We start from the raw sequence: 18,113 nt of genomic DNA on the forward strand, positions 1-18,113 counted from the left end.
CCAGGCAGGCAGGGACCCAGCAGGCCAGACGGACGCAGCGGCAGAGACGCCGTCGAAATGGTACCAACCAGAGTGCAGGTGCCAAGGTGGGACTTGAGGCCGGAGACGCTGCTGTACACAGACTCGCAGCCCTGGAACGAGAGGGGCGGCAGCCGTCAGCTCCCAGCAGAGCCAGGGAGGAAGCGAGGAGCGGACGGTTGGTAAGACCCGGCCCGCGGGGAGGGGAGAAGAGAGCCCTTTGCAGACCACCCGTCCAACAGTCCTGCTTTAAACAACAACATCCCCTCGCTAGCTGCTCCGTACCAGGCCGAGGGCTCAGCAGCCACCGCGACACGAGGGCAGGGGCTGGTTCCGGTCACACGAGCACAGCCGGATTTGGGTGCATCCCGGCCAGGTGCCCCAGCACCTGCAGCCTTGGCTCAGGCCCAGCGGCAGCACCGGAGAGCGGAGCTGGACAAAGCGGCTGCCCTGCAGGGAGAGGGGGCAACCGGCTTCCCAATCAGCCTTGGACTTCGCCATCTCGAGTAATTCGAGAGTGTCTGCAGCCTTGGCCCCTCACTGCTGGCCCACTGCCCCGGTCCCCGTGCCGATCCCTGGCAACCCTCCCATCTACAACGGGCCCTTCGCCCCATCGCTTGTCCCCTGCGCCCCGAGAGCCCTTCTCCATCCCCCTGGGACGCCCGGCGAGGCAGGGCCTCTTCCCCAACAGGCCGTCTTCGCCGCATGCCTGAGACTCTCGCTGCGGGAGCCTTCGTAACAGTTCAGCCTGGCATCAGCCACCCTCCAGCAAAGGCTGGGGTGAGCGATGGCTCCACACCGCACTCGGCAGTGGCAGCAGCACGCCTGCTTCCTTCAGCGCTCCCGAGTCCACACCCTCGGGTCCTGGTGACCCACTTGTGCAGCCCGTTGGCTGGGAGCCCCGAGACAGCGACGGGCGAAGCCTCAGGCTCACCCCAAACTCCGCATTAGTGGCTCCCCTGGATGTCCTCCATCTTCCCTCGGGCAGGCCTGGCAGTCAGAGCGGTACGCTGGCACCACACCAAGCCTGCAATAGCCCAGGTGCAGTCTGCAAGGCATGGCCCCTAGCAATGGATTAGCCCACGCAGCCCGTCTCCTCCGGAGAGACGCGCTCAGTCTCCGCCGACAGACCCACCGGCTTTCCTGCCACGCCACAGGGTCACCTCTGGAGAAGCCACTTCAACGCTGGCCCAGCACAGCCAGAGCCTCAGTGAGAGACTGACAGACGCCCCAAGAGCAGGCGGGCCGAGTCCTCCAGACACAGATAAACCTTGACGCGGGGCTTGGGACGCTCTCCGCTGCCCCAGCCACGTCGTTCCCTAAGTCCTCAGCCTCGGCCCCTCGGGCGCCAGGAAGGAGCAGCGGCGGCGTACCTGGTTTGGACAACGGACCCGCCGGCACGTCTTTAGCTCCGATTTCCACTTGCACAGCACGTCCTGGCTGAAGGTGGGCAGCCCCGGGCGGGTGTACTTCAGCTGCGACAGGACAGAGGGATTGGGACGTCAGACTGGGGAGCGGCTGCGCACAGGGAAGGCATGCTCCTCACAAGCTGCCCCCACGGCGGACACTTCCCTCCACTCCAACAGCGGGACTCGCCGAGTGACTCTCCTCCACGGGCTACGGCTCACTCCCGGCACCCACAGCCTCGCACGCAGTGATTCTCCCCCCCACAGAATCACAGGCCTGAAAGGGACCTCCAGAGGTCACCTGGGCACTCCCCTGGACTGAGACCCTGACTGTCCAGGAGAAGGTGTTGAACCTGTTCCTAAACCCTCCACCGGCTGGCACTCCACCCTCCCTAGGCAACCCTGCTCCAGCGCTCAGCTGTCCTTAGAGCTGGACAGGTTCCCGGATATCTACCTGGAATCTCCCCGGCTGCAAAGTACGCGGATTTCTTCTTTGTCCGACCTCCGCACAGAGAACAGCTGATCCCCATTGTCTTCATACCACCTCTTTACACAGGTAAAGACTGTGCTGTTTCCCCTCACGCCCCAGCTGGACTGAGAGACCCTTTCAATCCCTTCGTTTGGCCTCCTGTAGAACACGGGCCAGAGATCGTCTAGAGCTGACCCTCTAGAAAAACATCCGACTGCCGAGGATGGAGACTGGAGCATGTCCCTTGGCAAATTGTTCCACTGGTTAATTACTCTCCTAGCTACAAACGGGCGCCTTATTTCCAGTCTGAATTTGGGATCATGTTATACCTCTCTCTGCTAGACTGAAGGACCTGTTATTCAGTATTTTTTCCCCAAATCGAGGGCCCCCTGCCTTCCGGCCCGCGAGCGCCCCCCGCCACAAACTGCAGCGGACTGGCGAGGAACAGCAGCTCGCTGTGGCTCTGATGCCATCTGAGGAGCCGATACCATGGCTGATGCTGAGCCCGGCCTGCCCCCCACAGTGCTCCTTGAGTCTCCAATCCCTTTGTTTCTAAGGCTCACAGCCAGAGAAGCTCCCAAGCCGGTCTGCGGGGTCCCTGTTAGGAACAGACACCCTGCGGGGACACCGCTCGGAGCACAAGGAAGGCGTTCCACCGAAGGCCAAGCTGCTTAGCACAACCCCCGACTCTCACTCAGGCCCTGCTCAACAACCACCACTGCAAGGACTCAACACGGCGGAAGGCTGAGGCAGGAACAGCGCCCTGAGCAGCGAGAAGGAAGCGATGGGCGTTGTGCGTGGGAATACAGGGCTGCCACAGCTCACAGGACAGTTACCTTCTGCTTCTTGGCCACTGCATCACACCAACGCCTCCGTTCACTCGGAGCCACTGTAGGCCCAAACCCTTCACGGCGCTACAACGGCCCACTCGGCGAAGAAAAACTTCCTTTTGTTTGTTCTAAACCTGCTGCCTATTCATTTCACTTGGTGGCCCCTAGTTCTTATATTGTGGAATAAGTAAATAACTTTTCCTTATTCCCTGTTTCCACACCAGTGATGATTTTATAGACCTCTAGCATATCCCCCCTTCATCTCCTCTTTTCTAAGCTGAAAAGTCCCCGGCTTTTTAATCTCTCTTCATATGGGACCCGGTCCAACCCCCTCGTCATTTTTGTTGCCCTTTTCAGAACCTTTTCCAACCCCAAGAGATCTTTTCTGAGATGAGGTGACCACACCTGTGCAGTATTCAAGCTGTGGCCGTACCATGGTTTTTTACAGAGGCAATAAGATATTCTCGGTCTTATTCTCTGTCCCTTTTTCCTGACTCCTAACATTCTACTTGCTTTCTTGACTGTCGCTGCCCTGAGTGGATGTTTCCAGAGAACTCCAGTGACTCCCAGGTCACTTTCTTAAACAGTTGTAGCCAAATTAGTCCCCACCCTACTGTACGTGTGGCTGGGATTTTTTTTCCCAATGTGCACTACTTTACACGCGGGCAGGTACTACTGGCCCATGGCCTGGAAACAGGCAGCATGGCGAGGACCCGTCCTAGGGGCCGTGCAGGATCCTCTACTGTGCAAGACCTGTCCCACCTAAGGCCTTTTACCTTCCGATCATCTGGGACGAGATCCTGTAGCACCTTCTTCTTAGGCCACTCCTTGGCCAGCTCCTCGCTAGCCAGCTCGTGGAGGTAGCAGACAGCCACCTTCGCAGATTTCCTCTGGACTCTGCCGGCACTTGTGGGCTCCAGGGTCATCTCCTTCAGACTCTCAGGCCTCCTGTCGTCATGGAGGAAAGTGACCTGCAAGAGGAGGCCAACAGGGCGAGCCCCATTCAGAGTCTGCTCAGGTCACACGGGAATGCCTGCAGCGTCCACCAAGGCCCTACAGGCGCAGGCCAGAACACCCATCCCAGGCCCCTCCCCTCAGGCACAAGCGTATCCCGGGGCAAGGGAAGATCTTGCGGGCCAGGCTTCAGGGCAGCTGTGGCAAGAGAGCTCTCTGCTCGGCCATGGCACAAGTCCTGAGAGCCCCTGGGCTCTGAAAGAGACCAGACACAGGCGCCTTGATGGGCTGGGCCGCTGGTTCCTGTCCTGCCCCAGAGCTGGAGCTCACATCGGGGGCTGAAAAGAGCAGCACACAGCTTTCCCAAGACACTAACATGCCAGCCCTGTCCCCCCAGAGAAGGGGGAGGGGCTGCGTCCAGACTACTTGCCTATCAAGCCCCTTCCTAGCCGCAAAGCAGCAGAACCTCCGTGGCCAGGGCTCTGCCTGTTCCCCTCCCAGACGAAAAGGCGGCCCCGGGCGGGCTGGGTACGTGGGCCCAAGGAGATCAACATTCATTATCCAAAGGGGAAACCAAAGACGGTTTGGAAGAGAGGCGCTCCCACTGCTCCCTTTCCCGAAGCAACGGCAACTCACTTACCGGCCCATGCTCAGCCCGGAGGTGATAGACGAGCCCTGCCTTTGACTTGTAGCCTTTCCCGCAGTGCCGGCACTTCATGGCCATTTTCTCTAGCTCAGAGGCCTCCTTGCCACACTTCCTGACATGGTACAGGAAGCCCATTATGCTGGTGAAGCTGCCAGTACAGCCCTGTCAGTGCAGAAGAGAAGAGCGTGGACACGGGGCAATCGAAGAACAGAAGGAACCCTACTCCATCGGGACAGGCCAATGGCCCTTCCAGGCTGGGCCGATCGTAGCAGCTGCCAGCCTCCGATGCAGCACAGGAAACCCCGGGGCGCTGTCCTGGGCGAGCTTTCCCTCTGCGCCTCACTGCAGCTTCCGGTGGGGTTGCCCCACCACGGGCAGCCACCAAATCTGCTTTGTTGCCCCGCCGGGGTTTTACTGGCTCGTTCCACGTTTCTGTTCAGCCCTGCCGGCGAAGCCCAGCGCAGACCGGGAGGTGCAGGGGCGCCGACAGCAGCACAAACACAGGACTGTGTCCCCCGGTGCACGAGGGGCACCAGCCCGAGGCCCTGTAGACCGAATCCCTCTCTACAGAAGCTACAGCTTGGGCAGCGGTGGCAGCCTGCGTCCGGCGTCGCCTGCCACCGCCTCGCGGCCCTGGCCCGACAGCCCTCCTCCTGCGGCGAGGGGCTGTCGGACTGCATGGGCCGGCTGCGGGGTGGGCGGGGCTCACCGAGCACGGGGCTGTGTATCCGCAGCACCGCGCCGAGCGCTGCTCTTTGCACAGCTACTGCCGCGCTTGCCCGGGTCGTAAGGCCAGACGGCGCCACGCAGTCCAGACATTGCGCCATGGCCGCGGCGGAGCTAAGCCCACCAGAGCCGTCCCATCCCCAGTAAGAGCCCGGCGAGGGCCGAGCACGCCAATCGTTCCCTCTAGCCCTGTGTGCGCGGGGCCTGCTGCTCCGCCCCTTCTCTACCAGCCTGGGCTCCTCTGCGAGGCCCAGGGGCTAAGCCCACAGCCCGAGCTCTGGCGCAAGTCCCACGGCCTGGCGCTGACAAGTGGCCCCCAGCATGGCAGAGGCTGCGGCTCCACCGGGAACAAGACACGGCGCTCACCTCCCTCGTACACTTGAGCTTCCCCATGCGCTTCAGCACCTTCCGGAGGCGGTCGCGTTCGCACGGCTCCTCCAGCTCTCCCCCCTCCTTCACAAGCGGCTGCAGGCGAAGCAGAGAGGTGAGCACGGCCCTCGGCGCGGTAATACACTCTGGCCATCAGCTCTACGCACTCGCTGAGGCCAGCGCCCGGAAGGGGGAGGTGGGAGCACGACACGCAGCCCCAGCAGCGTTAAGCACCTCGCTGGAGTCCACGCGCCTTGGTTCCCATTTCCTCGCCGCCCCCGGTGGGAGCCCGACGGCTTCCCTGACTGCCGCGAGGAGCAGGAGCACTGGCTGCCTGGCAGGCGCCCTCGGAGTGCCGCTTCGTGGGTCTCCCCTAGCCGAAAGGTGGATCACGGCAGCGTCGCGCTTCCGTTTAGAGGAGCCGTGGCCTAGGCCTGTGGCCGGGTAGGAAACCTCCCCAAAGTGACCTGGGTGTATCTGAGGACGTGACCTCAGCGGAGTCTGCAGAGAGCTGGACGCACCGTCCCTCAGTGGGGAGGTAACTATTTCCCAGAGCATCGTTGTAACCCCCAACTGCTGCAGGGCCCAGCAAACCTGCCCTTGCTGGGACCTTGTAAGACACGACCCCTGGCCTCTGGCTGGAGGCTCCATTTCCCGGGGGAGGAGGGGCGTTCTCCATCTGCTGCTCCCATCCCAGGAGCCCATGGCCGGGGGAGGCCTCTCTCCTCAACATGCCTGCAGCCCTCCTTCCCTTCTCCTCCAAGCACGGCCAGGCTGGGTCAGACCAAAGGCCCTTCCCGCCCAGTGCCGGGTGTCCCAGAGGGAATCATTAAGTCATCTTGCCCATTCCCAAACAGAGGCTAGGGACACCGTTCCTACCCCTCCTGGCTACTAGCCATCGATGGACCCAACCTTCATGAATCTGTCTAGCTCTTTTTTCAACCCTCTTAAAGTCCTGGTCTTCATCACATCCTCTGGCGAGGAGTTCCACAGCTTGACTGTGCGCTGAGTGAAGAAAAACTTCCTTTTGTTGGTTTTAAACCTGCTGCCTATTCATTTCATTTGGTCACCCCTAGTTCTTATATTGTGGGAACAAGTAAATAACTTTTCCTTATTCACTGTTTCCACCCCAGTCATGAATGTACAGACCTCTAGCATATCCCCCCTTTGTCGCCGCTTTTCTGAGCCAAAAAGTCCCAGTCCTTTTAATCTCTCTTCGTATGGGACCCGTTCCAAACCCCTCAGCATTTTTGTTGCCCTTTTCTGTGCCTCTTCCAATGCCAAGAGATCTTTTTTGAGATGAGATGACCACATCTGTGCGCAGTGTTCAAGCTGTGGCCATGCCATGGTTTTACAGAGAGGCAATAAGATATTCTCTGTTTTATTCTCTATCCTGTTTTTAATGACTCCTAACATTCTATTTGCTTTTTTCACTGTCGCAGCACAGAGCGGCTGGTTTCAAAGAACTATCCACAGTGACTCCAAGATCTCTCTTGAGTAGCTGTAGGCACATTAGACCCCATCATACTGTATGTATAGCTGGGATTATTGTTTCCAATGGGCATTACTTTACATTTGTCAACATTCAATTTCATTTGCCATTTTGTTGCCCAATCACATAGTTTGGGGAGATTTTGTTGAAGCTCTTCACAGTCTGCTTTGGTCTTAACTACCTTGAGCAGTTAGGTGTCATCTGCAACTTTTGCCACCTCACTGTTTAACCCTTTCTCTAAATCATTTATAAAGAAGTTGAATAGGATTGGTTCCAGGACAGACCCTGGGGGGACCCCACTAGGTACCTCTCTCCACTCTGAAAACTGACCATTTATTCCTGCCCTTTGTTTCCTGTCTCTTAATCAGTTACCAGTCCACAAATGACCTTCTCTCTTATCCCATGACAACTTACTTGACTTAAGAGCCTTTGGTGAGGGACCTTGTCAAAGGCTTTCTAAGTACACTATAGCCACTGGATCCCCCTTGTCCGTGTTTGTTACCCCTCAAAGAACTCTAACAAATTAGTGAGGCAGGATTTCCCTCTTCATAAACCATGCTGACTCTCCCCCAACCAATGATGTTCATCCACGTGTCTGACAATTTTATTCTTCACTAGTTTCAGCTCATTGGCCCGGTGCAGATGTCAGACTAGCAGGAGTTGCTCATGAGGAGGAGGGGGCTGCAGGCAGGCTGCTGCTCAGAGCTTCGCAGCTGTTGCTGCAGGACAGGGATACAAGTCTCCTGATTTCCGTTGCAGTCCGGAGGGTTCGAACAGAGGCAGCACAACCGGCAGCTTTGCTGGACAGCCCTGCCCGTTATTCTCTTAGGGCCCTGGGGGCAAGTCCTGTAGAAGGCAAAGAGGAACTGCCCCCGCCCCGGGCGGAGTGACACCCCCGAAAGGGTTTCCCTGCCAGACCGAGGCAGGGGCTTCCCGCAGGCCGTGCCCCTCGTGTGTCTGTGTGCAGGGTGCAGAGGGCTGAGAGCGGTTTCCTGTTTGCTTTGCACTTGGACAAGTCTCAGGCTCCCACCTGCTCTGCTCTCGGACGGCTGGATGACTCTGAGCTGCGTTTCACAAGGGCTCCCAGGCTTCTCGAAGGGGCGAGAGGCAGAGTCTGACCTGTTCACAGGCTGGCTGTCTAACAGGCGGGCCCTCCCACCGCTACCAGCTGAGCATGTCTGGCACACGCTGCCCCCAGGCTTTCGGGCTGGGAAGGCACAGCTGCTTGCCTTCCGGCGTGCGGTGGAGAGCAGCAAAGAGCTGCCTGTCTGGGGAGGCCAGGGCTTCGCGAGACGTACCAGGCTGTTGTGCTCTGCCATGATGTGGTATTTCATCCCTGCCAGTGACCTGAGCTGCTTCCCACAGTGGTGACACGTGAACATCTCCTGCGAGCAAAACAAGAGAGCGGAGCCCTACGCTGGAGGCCTCAGGAGGCCCTGCAGGCTGCGTGGCCACCAGCCTCAGCCATGGGGTGGCGGGCCAGGAAAGCAGGAGTTCCTGGCTGGGGAGAAAACACTGAGTGTGTCAGAGAAAGCCTGCATGCGTTCCCAGGCCAATCCACGCACCCTGCAGGGTGCAAAGGCCAGAGGGAGAGAAAGAACAGGCCCCCGCCCGCCGTCCTAAGCCGCAGGGAACACCGAGGGGCCGCCGCCGGCCCCACCAACTGACGAGCAGCCATGCGCTGGCGGGAAAGGGGCGGCTCTGGCCGGCCGGCACTGCAGCCATCCAGCCAGGGGAGGGAAGGGGAAATGGCACGAGCCTGTCTCTCACCTGTCTGCAGTTTGCCATATGCTTCTTCAGTCCCTCGACTGTCTTCCTGATCACAGCTCTGCACGTGGGGCAGGTAACTCTGCCCTTATCCAGGATCTCCAGGTACCACTGCTCCTCCACACTGCCTGTCCGTCGCAGAGCGGAGACGGAAGGGAGGGAAGAAAACACCACAGAGGTTTTCACTGCAGGGTGCAGAACGAAACTCTGCTCAGAGCTCTCGGGTGCACGGTGCCCTCCCTGGGGAGCTGTTCCTGACCCAGTGTAAATGGCTGCTCTTGCTCACGCCGTTTGCCACCTGCCGACAGCTCTAGCTCTGGCAGAAGAGCTGTTCTTAAAGCGCATGGCTGGGCGGAGATTCCCTGTTCCACTACCTAAGTCTGAGGGTGGGGTGATCTGCACCCCTCCCCAGGCCACTGGGGCGGGGGCTGGAGGGACAGGGGTTTGCGGGGATTTCGCTGCACTGCAGCCATGGAATGGGCCCACAAGCCCCTGCCACACGCAGGTGAAGAGAAACACAGAGCGGTGTGGCCTCCTGCCCATGCCCCCTCGGAGAGCTGGGAGGAGGCTCAGCTCCAGGGTTCTTCAGCCTAAAGCTGGTTCCGGAGAACGAAGCCAGAACTGGAATTCTGACAGCTGTAAGCGCTAACCTTCGCCTGCCCCCGAGGCTCTAAACGGCGCCCCCGAGATGGGGCAGGCTGAAGGACCTCACACTGGTCGATGCACCGTCAGGCTGGCCCAGTATGGCCGCTCGCGCAGCCCTGCAGACGGTCTGTGGTGCAAGGCTCTTGGGCCAGGGTGCGCCGGTCTGACCGGCTACCAGGCTGCGGCGTGGGGTGATTTCTAGCCTCCATTCCTGTCCCAGGTGACGGGAATGTGACCATCCTGCTGGAGCCAGCCTGATGTATTTCCGCACCATTCAGGAAGCAATTCCCTCCCCAACACCACTGAGCAGAAAGTCCAACTGCCCAGGCCCTGGGAAGAGACCACGGCCATAGAACAGGGCTAAATGACAAAGAAACTACCAGAGGAGCCAGTCCCACAGTGCCAGAGGGGCCCACAACCCAGCGACGGAGAAAGCCGTGCTCAGGAAGGGCTGACCACGACCCGGCGCACCCCTTACCTGCTGCATACGCTGGCGGCTCTTTCCGCACAGAGCGCCCTTTGGATTTGGGATTTTGCTGTACCCCCGCTTGTTGGCTTTTCCCTGCTGCAAGGGAAACAATGAAAAAAGCTGGGAAACGTAACACTGCAAACCCTGATGCGATCTCAGCCATCGAATGCCAGCACTGCCCCTGCCATGCCTATTAGCCAGACCGGACTCTCCAGGCACACCAAGCAGGCATGGGGAAAGGACACACACCTGTAGGGCACACGTTAGCCTCCCTGGACACTCAGTCGTGGGTTTGAAAGTAACCCTCCTCCCACAAAGGAATTTTATCACCCAGCACAGAGGGAGACAGCTGACCTGGACGTCATCTGCAAGTTCGACATGATCACCTTGGGCTTGAATAAAGCTACTAACTGGTTAACACACGGCAAAGGCAATTTTCCTTGCCTTTGATATTTACATTCCCACCTCAAATGCCATGAATGGGACACGTCCAGCCTGCTGTAATTAGCGTAATTAACACAGGTCCCACAACTGACAGGTAAGTGCTGTTGCTGTTGCATATACCCAGGAGTCTGTAGCTTCCACCTCAACTCATCTGCTGAAGTGGGTTTAACCCATGAAAGTTGGTGACCTAATGCACTTGTTGGTCTCCAGGTATCACAGGGCTGCTCCTGGGCTTCCTCATGAGACAGGAAGCGGAGCTGGTGGGGCAGAAGCCCCATTCGAGCTGCCGGCTTGGCAGGCAAGGACGTCTTTGCAGAGGACTGGCGTTGATTTAAAACTGGAGTCCATTAGCTCAGTACCCAAGCCAGTAAAATGGTTCAAGGAAGAGACTCTAAACTCCATGAGCTACTTCCTGCCAGAGTCCTTCCTTCAGCCCAACCCACTGAAACAGCCTTTAGCCATTTCCCCCTCGCCTTCCAATCCCTGTGCCAATGAGGAGCCCTGGGCCACCTTACAGGCTAAAACTCCTTTGGACTTAGGCCTTCATAGGCTGGGCCCCACTTTGGCAGACAGGAAATGGGCCCGTCAGCTTGGCGGGCAGCTAGCCACTCACAGGTGGCGCAGCAGCTCACTGGGCAAGGGACCCGTCTAACAGGGTGCGTGTGCCCGTTCCCGAGAGCTGACGAGAAGGTGGGAATTTACTGGTTTGCAAGGAGCTGGCCCTCCTGTCTCACGCAGCCCGTCTGACAGTGGCCAGCTGGCGTGGGAGCTCCAGCTCTGCATTTCACCACGAACGTGGCTTTAAGGGCCTTTGCTGAAGCCTGCCCATGGCCAGCTCTGCTACTCGCTAGGGAGAGCTCTTGCACCAACAGACTCACAGACAGACCGACAAGATACACGCAGACGACTAACGAAGTCTGCTCTGCTTCCTGCCATTTCCTTTGCAGGGTCTGACTCAGCCTTTCGACTAGTCTCACTGGATCGCTACGTGTTTTGACCTACACAGCAGTTCTTCCCTGATCAGCCCCTTCCTCCGTGCCTTTCAGGAAAGCAGCACGACGGCCATTCGCCACGCCACGCACCAGAGCCAGCGCTGAACCGCAGCCTAATCGCTCTAGGCTGGCCCGCCAAAAGCCTTTGAATGAGTCTGGCTGTCTGCGGCATACAAAAGGCTGGGAAGCAGGCCAGCAGCAAAGGACTGGGGCTGTGCACAGGCAAGACCACGGACGCTGGCTAGAGCGGCACATGGTAACAGCAGAGGCAGCCGAGAGCACACAGGCCTGTGGCTGGGAACCACCAGCTACTTGTATTACCTGGAACTTTCTGCTTCTTTCTGGGGAACTCTTCATAAACGTCATCGTCCTCTCGCTCGGATTTCCTTTTACCTGGGGAGGGCGACTCTCCTGTGGTCAGAAAACGACCATGGGTCAGCCCTGCAGAGGCTCCGGGAAGTTACAGCCACGTAACCAATCTCCGCCCCCCCCCGCCCCCCAATCTCCAATGGTGCCCTCCCTGTCTTCAGCGTGGCTGGGCTGCTGAGGTGATGTGGTCACGTGGCCAAGTCCCAAAAAGTCCACAACCCTCCCTGCATATTGGAGCTCAAACCAACACCCTGCGAGTCCCCGGGGCTGAGCCTTTCCTTCCCAATGGCCTTCTGCCCTTCTCCTGGGGGGGGGCTCTCCTTCAATGCATGCCCACCCCGGGAACACAAAAACCGGGCTTTCTGCCCCTCCACCCCACTGCCCTCTTCCCTCCCAGGCATACAGCACTGATGTCAGGGCTGTTCTCTCTGCTCTCCCTCTGACCAACCACTAGCTCCTACCCCCCAGCAGGCCCAGCTTAGTCATGTGACTTCGTTCATTCCTGCCACCCACTCCAGCAGGGCTACTCAACACGCGGCCCGTTGATTTGCGGCTGGCAGGGCGGTTCGGGTTTACGCAGGGCTCAATACGCAGCCCCTGAGTGGGATCCTTCAAATGTAGCGTCCACTGGGAACACGCTCCACAACGGTGAGGCATCTCCCAGGTGGGGCGAGCACGGAAAGACGCAAGCGCACGGGCTGGCTGGAACAGATGTGTCGGCGTCCCTAGCCCCCAGGCAGGAGGTGCCAGGAGCGTCGGGGCATTGTGGGAAGTGCTGGCTGGGGAGAGGAGCTGACTGGCTCACACTGGTCATGCTTGGGTCCGGCGCGGCGGCTCAGTCTTTGTATTCATGCCCATCAGTGTGAAAGGAGCTAGTTACATACGTCTGCATATATGTGCAACCACACTTAAGCTGTGGCCGCGGCATGTGCTGTGAGTATCATCGTGGCTCCCGGGACTTCCAACGTTGAGTAGCCCTGCACTACAGCCTGGTTTGTATCCTGTGTGCTGCAAAGCTCTGAGACCTCACGAAAACAGACAGCTCCACCCCCACTCAGCTCCCTGTGGAGAGAAGCCCTGACGCAGGACACAGCCTGTAGGACTGGACAAAAGTACCTTTCTTCTCAGTGGATTTATTTACACTGGCTTTTCCTCCCCTCATGTCCAGGCAGGGGGCTGCAAGCTGCCTGCTTCCCCAGATTCTCAGCTCCTGCTCACTCAACCTTGGAAAGAGGCAGAAGTGAGGAAGGACTCATGGTCGTGGTCCCACTCTAGGAGACGAGTTCCAGGCTCCTGGCACCTAGGAAGAAGAAGGTTCTCGGGTCACACACACCAGGGCGGGCAGAACATGCTGCTTTCGGCTCGCAGACGGCCTGGAGCCCCCCGCGGCTCAAGAGCCCTCCTCTATTTCTGCAGTCAGGCAAGGCCCGTGAGCCCCCCTGGACCTCCCCGCAGGGCAAAGCAGCCCCCCCCAGCCCCCCCCCACAGGGCAAGGCGGCCCCCCCCGGCCCAGGCCGCACCCCGAGTTCTGAGCGGTGCTGCCGGGTCTGTCCCGGGGTCTCAGATCGCGCCGGGCTCGGCCGGGTTCAGGTCAAACTAGCGACGCGCAGAGCGGCCTTCCCGCCCCCGGAACGGCCCCGCTGTGGTACGGCCCGCGGGGAAGGGGCGCGGGGGGGTCCCCGCTGTGGTTCGGCCCGCGGGGAAGGGGCGCGGGGGGGTCCCCGCTGTGGTTCGGCCCGCGGGGAAGGGGCGCGGGGGGGGGCCCCGCTGTGGTACGGCCCGAAGGGAAGGGGCGCGGGGGGGGGCCCCCGCTGTGGTTCGGCCCGAAGGGAAGGGGCGCGGGGGGGGGGGCCCCCGCTGTGGTACGGCCCGAAGGGAAGGGGCGCGGGGGGGGGCCCCCGCTGTGGTACGGCCCGAAGGGAAGGGGCGCGGGGGGGGGGCCCGCTGTGGTACGGCCCGAAGGGAAGGGGCGCGGGGGGGGGGGGCCCGCTGTGGTACGGCCCGAAGGGAAGGGGCGCGGGGGGGGGGGGCCCGCTGTGGTACGGCCCGAAGGGAAGGGGCGCGGGGGGGGCCCGCTGTGGTACGGCCCGAAGGGAAGGGGCGCGGGGGGGGGGGGCCCGCTGTGGTACGGCCCGAAGGGAAGGGGCGCGGGGGGGACCCCGCTGTGGTACGGCCCGAAGGGAAGGGGCGCGGGGGGGGGGGGCCCGCTGTGGTACGGCCCGAAGGGAAGGGGCGCGGGGGGGGCCCCCCGCTGTGGTTCGGCCCGAAGGGAAGGGGCGCGGGGGGGGCCCCGCTGTGGTACGGCCCGAAGGGAAGGGGCGCGGAGGGGGGGGGGGGCCCGCTGTGGTACGGCCCGAAGGGAAGGGGCGCCGGGGGGGGGGGGGAGCCCGCTGTGGTACGGCCCGAAGGGAAGGGGCGCCGGGGGGGAGGGGCCCGCTGTGGTACGGCCCGAAGGGAAGGGGCGCGGGGGGGGGGGGGCCCGCTGTGGTACGGCCCGCGGGGAAGGGGCGCGGGGGGGTCCCCGCTGTGGTTCGGCCCGCGGGGAAGGGGCGCGGGGGGGGGGCCCCGCTGTGGTACGGCCCGAAGGGAAGGGGCGCGGGGGGGGCCCCGCTGTGGTTCGGCTCGAAGGGAAGGGGCGCGGGGGGGGCCCCGCTGTGGTACGGCCCGAAGGGAAGGGGCGCGGGGGGGGCCCCGCTGTGGTACGGCCCGAAGGGAAGGGGCGTGGGGGGGGGGGGCCCGCTGTGGTACGGCCCGAAGGGAAGGGGCGTGGGGGGGGGGGCCCGCTGTGGTACGGCCCGAAGGGAAGGGGCGTGGGGGGGGGGGGCCCGCTGTGGTACGGCCCGAAGGGAAGGGGCGTGGGGGGGGGGGCCCGCTGTGGTACGGCCCGAAGGGAAGGGGCGTGGGGGGGGGGGGCCCGCTGTGGTACGGCCCGAAGGGAAGGGGCGTGGGGGGGGGGGCCCGCTGTGGTACGGCCCGAAGGGAAGGGGCGCGGGGGGGGCCCCGCTGTGGTACGGCCCGAAGGGAAGGGGCGCGGGGGGGGGGGGGCCCGCTGTGGTTCGGCTCGAAGGGAAGGGGCGCGGGGGGGGGCCCCGCTGTGGTACGGCCCGAAGGGAAGGGGCGCGGGGGGGGGGCCCCGCTGTGGTACGGCCCGAAGGGAAGGGGCGCGGGGGGGGGCCCCGCTGTGGTACGGCCCGAAGGGAAGGGGCGTGGGGGGGGGGGGCCCGCTGTGGTACGGCCCGAAGGGAAGGGGCGCGGGGGGGGCCCCGCTGTGGTACGGCCCGAAGGGAAGGGGCGCGGGGGGGGGGGGCCCGCTGTGGTACGGCCCGAAGGGAAGGGGCGCGGGGGGGGGGCCCCGCTGTGGTTCGGCCCGAAGGGAAGGGGCGCGGGGGGGGCCCCCGCTGTGGTACGGCCCGAAGGGAAGGGGCGCGGGGGGGGGGCCCCGCTGTGGTACGGCCCGAAGGGAAGGGGCGCGGGGGGGGGGGCCCCGCTGTGGTACGGCCCGAAGGGAAGGGGCGCGGGGGGGGGGCCCGCTGTGGTACGGCCCGAAGGGAAGGGGCGCGGGGGGGGCCCCCGCTGTGGTTCGGCCCGAAGGGAAGGGGCGCGGGGGGGGGGCCCCGCTGTGGTTCGGCCCGAAGGGAAGGGGCGCGGGGGGGGGGCCCCGCTGTGGTACGGCCCGAAGGGAAGGGGCGCGGGGGGGGGCCCCGCTGTGGTTCGGCCCGAAGGGAAGGGGCGCGGGGGGGCCCCGCTGTGGTACGGCCCGCGGGGGGGGCCCCGCTGTGGTACGGCCCGAAGGGTTGGGGCGCGGGGGGGGCCCCGCTGTGGTACGGCCCGAAGGGAAGGGGCGCGGGGGGGGCCCCGCTGTGGTACGGCCCGAAGGGAAGGGGCGCGGGGGGGCCCCGCCGTGGTACGGCCCGCGGGGGGGGCCCCGCTGTGGTACGGCCCGAAGGGAAGGGGCGCGGGGGGGCCCCGCTGTGGTACGGCCCGCGGGGGGGGCCCCGCTGTGGTACGGCCCGAAGGGAAGGGGCGCGGGGGGGGCCCCGCTGTGGTACGGCCCGAAGGGAAGGGGCGCGGGGGGTTCGCGCTGTGGTACGGCCCGCGGGGGGGGCCCCGCTGTGGTACGGCCCGAAGGGAAGGGGTGCGGGGGGGTCCGCGCGCACTTACCGAGTTGCTGCTGCTCCCGCTCCCGCCCCTGCCAATCGCCAACAACCGTCCCGCCCGTGACGTCATCTCCGCGCGCCTGGACCATCGAGTCAAGGTCGCGCTCGGAACAGCCGTTTCCGGGCCTGCCATAGAGTCGGCACCGCGGCCAGAGCGTCGCGTCCTGTCAGACCCCGGCCTCTGGCGCCCCCCGCGGAGCCGCTGGGTGCGGCCGAGCGGGGATTCCCCGCCCCCGCCCAGCTGCAGCTCCCTGCAGCCCCGCGGTGGCGCCTCCAGAGCCCGCGGGCGGGGCCGGGCGGGGCGGGGCGGGGCGGGGCGGGGCGGGGGGGCTCCGGTGCGTTCCACAGGCGGGCGCCGCGCGGACCCTGCTCCTCCAATAGCCCCTGGACGCACCGGCGGCCCCGCCCCCAGTTCCTGCGCGCTCCCGCTGCACGAGCCTCCCAGGGACACTGAGGCACACACCTGGGCCGCCCCGCCCCTCCCCTCCCCTCCCAGGGACACTGAGGCACACACCTGGGCCGCCCCGCCCCTCCCCTCCCAGGGACACTGAGGCACACACCTGGGCCGCCCCGCCCCTTCCCTCCCAGGGACACTGAGGCACACACCTGGGCCGCCCCGCCCCTCCCCTCCCAGGGACACTGAGGCACACACCTGGGCCGCCCCGCCCCTTCCCTCCCAGGGACACTGAGGCACACACCTGGGCCGCCCCGCCCCTCCCCTCCCCTCCCAGGGACACTGAGGCACACACCTGGGCCGCCCCGCCCCTCCCCTCCCCTCCCAGGGACACTGAGGCACACACCTGGGCCGCCCCGCCCCGCCCCTCCCAGGGACACTGAGGCACACACCTGGGCCGCCCCGCCCCTTCCCTCCCAGGGACACTGAGGCACACACCTGGGCCGCCCCGCCCCTCCCCTCCCAGGGACACTGAGGCACACACCTGGGCCGCCCCGCCCCGCCCCTCCCAGGGACACTGAGGCACACACCTGGGCCGCCCCGCCCCTTCCCTCCCAGGGACACTGAGGCACACACCTGGGCCGCCCCGCCCCTCCCCTCCCAGGGACACTGAGGCACACACCTGGGCCGCCCCGCCCCGCCCCTCCCAGGGACACTGAGGCACACACCTGGGCCGCCCCGCCCCTCCCCGGGGACACGTGTCATGGAGACGCTTCGGCGAACAGGTGGGAGCGGGGAGCGCGCGGGGGGGAGCAGATCCAGGAGCCGCGGGGGCAGTGGGTGCGGTGCTCGGGGCTCCTCGCTGGGAGGGAGGGAGGGAGGGAGGGCTGCGGGTGCGTCTTTGCTTTGTTTGTTCGTTTGTTTTCCCCTGTGTTTGAGAGTGAAGCTTCCCCCTCCCCTTGATGGAGTTTGTGCTGTGATTGGCAGGTGGAAACTGTTGGCTGCTAATTAAAGTTTGAATTCTAGAAGCCTCTGCTGATTGGCTGAGCCTTGGTAGGGGGAGGGGCTTTATAAGGCAGTGGGCAAGCGACCAAGGAGCTTGCGAACAGGTGAGTGCTAACAGGGAGTTTGGAAGGGGCGAGGGAAGGGCGGGAGGTTCTCTTGCCTTTCTTTTAAATCACTTCTCCAGGACAGCAGCGATGGATGGTGATGGGTCTGCTGTTGTTACCTGCACAGCGTGTGCCATGTTTGTCTTCCTCCCGGAAGAAAGAACGGATTTCATCTGCACCAAGTGCAAGCTGGTCGAGATTTTGGAAGAAAAAATTAGAGGACTGGAGGCCCAAGTGTCGACCCTACGCTTGATCAGAGAGGATGAAGACTTCCTCGATAGAAGGCAGCATTTAATCCTTCAAGCACAGCAGGCAGAAGAGCCAGAGAGGGCAGTACGTGACCAAGAGGAGAACTGGCAGCATGTAACTTCTAGAAGGGGAAAAAGGCCAGTACGGGAATCCCCCGATGCTATAGAGGTAAGCAATCGCTTTCAAGCTCTCTCCACAGGCTCTGCAGTGCTGAAAGCTCTGGAAGGGACCTCACAAGGAAGAAACCAGAAGGGAACACCATCTACTGGAAGGCATGGGATGCGGAGTCCTAGGGATGGGGGTTCCATGGCCACCACCCCCAAAAGGAAACGACCGGTGGTGGTGGTTGGGGACTCCCTCCTAAGAGGGACTGAGCCATCCCTCTGCTGTCCGGACCTGGAATCTCGAGAGGTGTGCTGCTTACCGGGAGCTCGCATTCAGGATGTCACTGAGAGGCTTAGCAAGCTGATCAAACCTTCGGATCGCTACCCCTTCCTGCTTCTCCACGTGGGAACTAATGATACGGCCCAGAATGATCTTGAGCGTGTTACTGCGGATTATGTAGCACTAGGAAGAAGGATCCAAGTATTCAGAGCGCAAGTGGTGTT

At 63.1% G+C, this 18,113-nt stretch overlaps 1 protein-coding gene across 4 annotated transcripts in view; it reads right to left on the minus strand.

Annotated features, from left to right (window-relative positions):
- Positions 1-15,971, minus strand: part of ZNF512 (zinc finger protein 512) — a 37,403-nt gene extending 21,432 nt beyond the window's left edge. For 2 of the 4 annotated variants that reach the window (XR_012899066.1, XR_012899065.1), the window contains exons 1-11: positions 15,758-15,970; positions 12,713-12,896; positions 11,549-11,638; positions 9,801-9,887; positions 8,681-8,805; positions 8,209-8,295; positions 5,416-5,514; positions 4,318-4,485; positions 3,500-3,694; positions 1,392-1,493; positions 69-131 (exon numbers count right to left, since the gene is read on the minus strand). Coding sequence is in view for 2 of the 4 variants with exons in the window: in XM_075915745.1 (XP_075771860.1) it covers positions 69-131; positions 1,392-1,493; positions 3,500-3,694; positions 4,318-4,485; positions 5,416-5,514; positions 8,209-8,295; positions 8,681-8,805; positions 9,801-9,887; positions 11,549-11,638; positions 12,713-12,758 (1,062 nt within the window). In the remaining 2 variants the exon portion in view is untranslated. Of the gene's footprint in view, positions 1-68; positions 132-1,391; positions 1,494-3,499; positions 3,695-4,317; positions 4,486-5,415; positions 5,515-8,208; positions 8,296-8,680; positions 8,806-9,800; positions 9,888-11,548; positions 11,639-12,712; positions 12,897-15,757 lie in introns of all 4 variants that reach the window. The other 2 variants (XM_075915745.1, XM_075915746.1) reach the window with 2 other exon arrangements.
- Positions 15,972-18,113: the final 2,142 nt, after the last annotated feature.

Source organism: Pelodiscus sinensis, unplaced genomic scaffold (genome assembly GCF_049634645.1).
Source record: "Pelodiscus sinensis isolate JC-2024 unplaced genomic scaffold, ASM4963464v1 ctg89, whole genome shotgun sequence".
Lineage (NCBI taxonomy): Eukaryota > Metazoa > Chordata > Testudines > Trionychidae > Pelodiscus > Pelodiscus sinensis.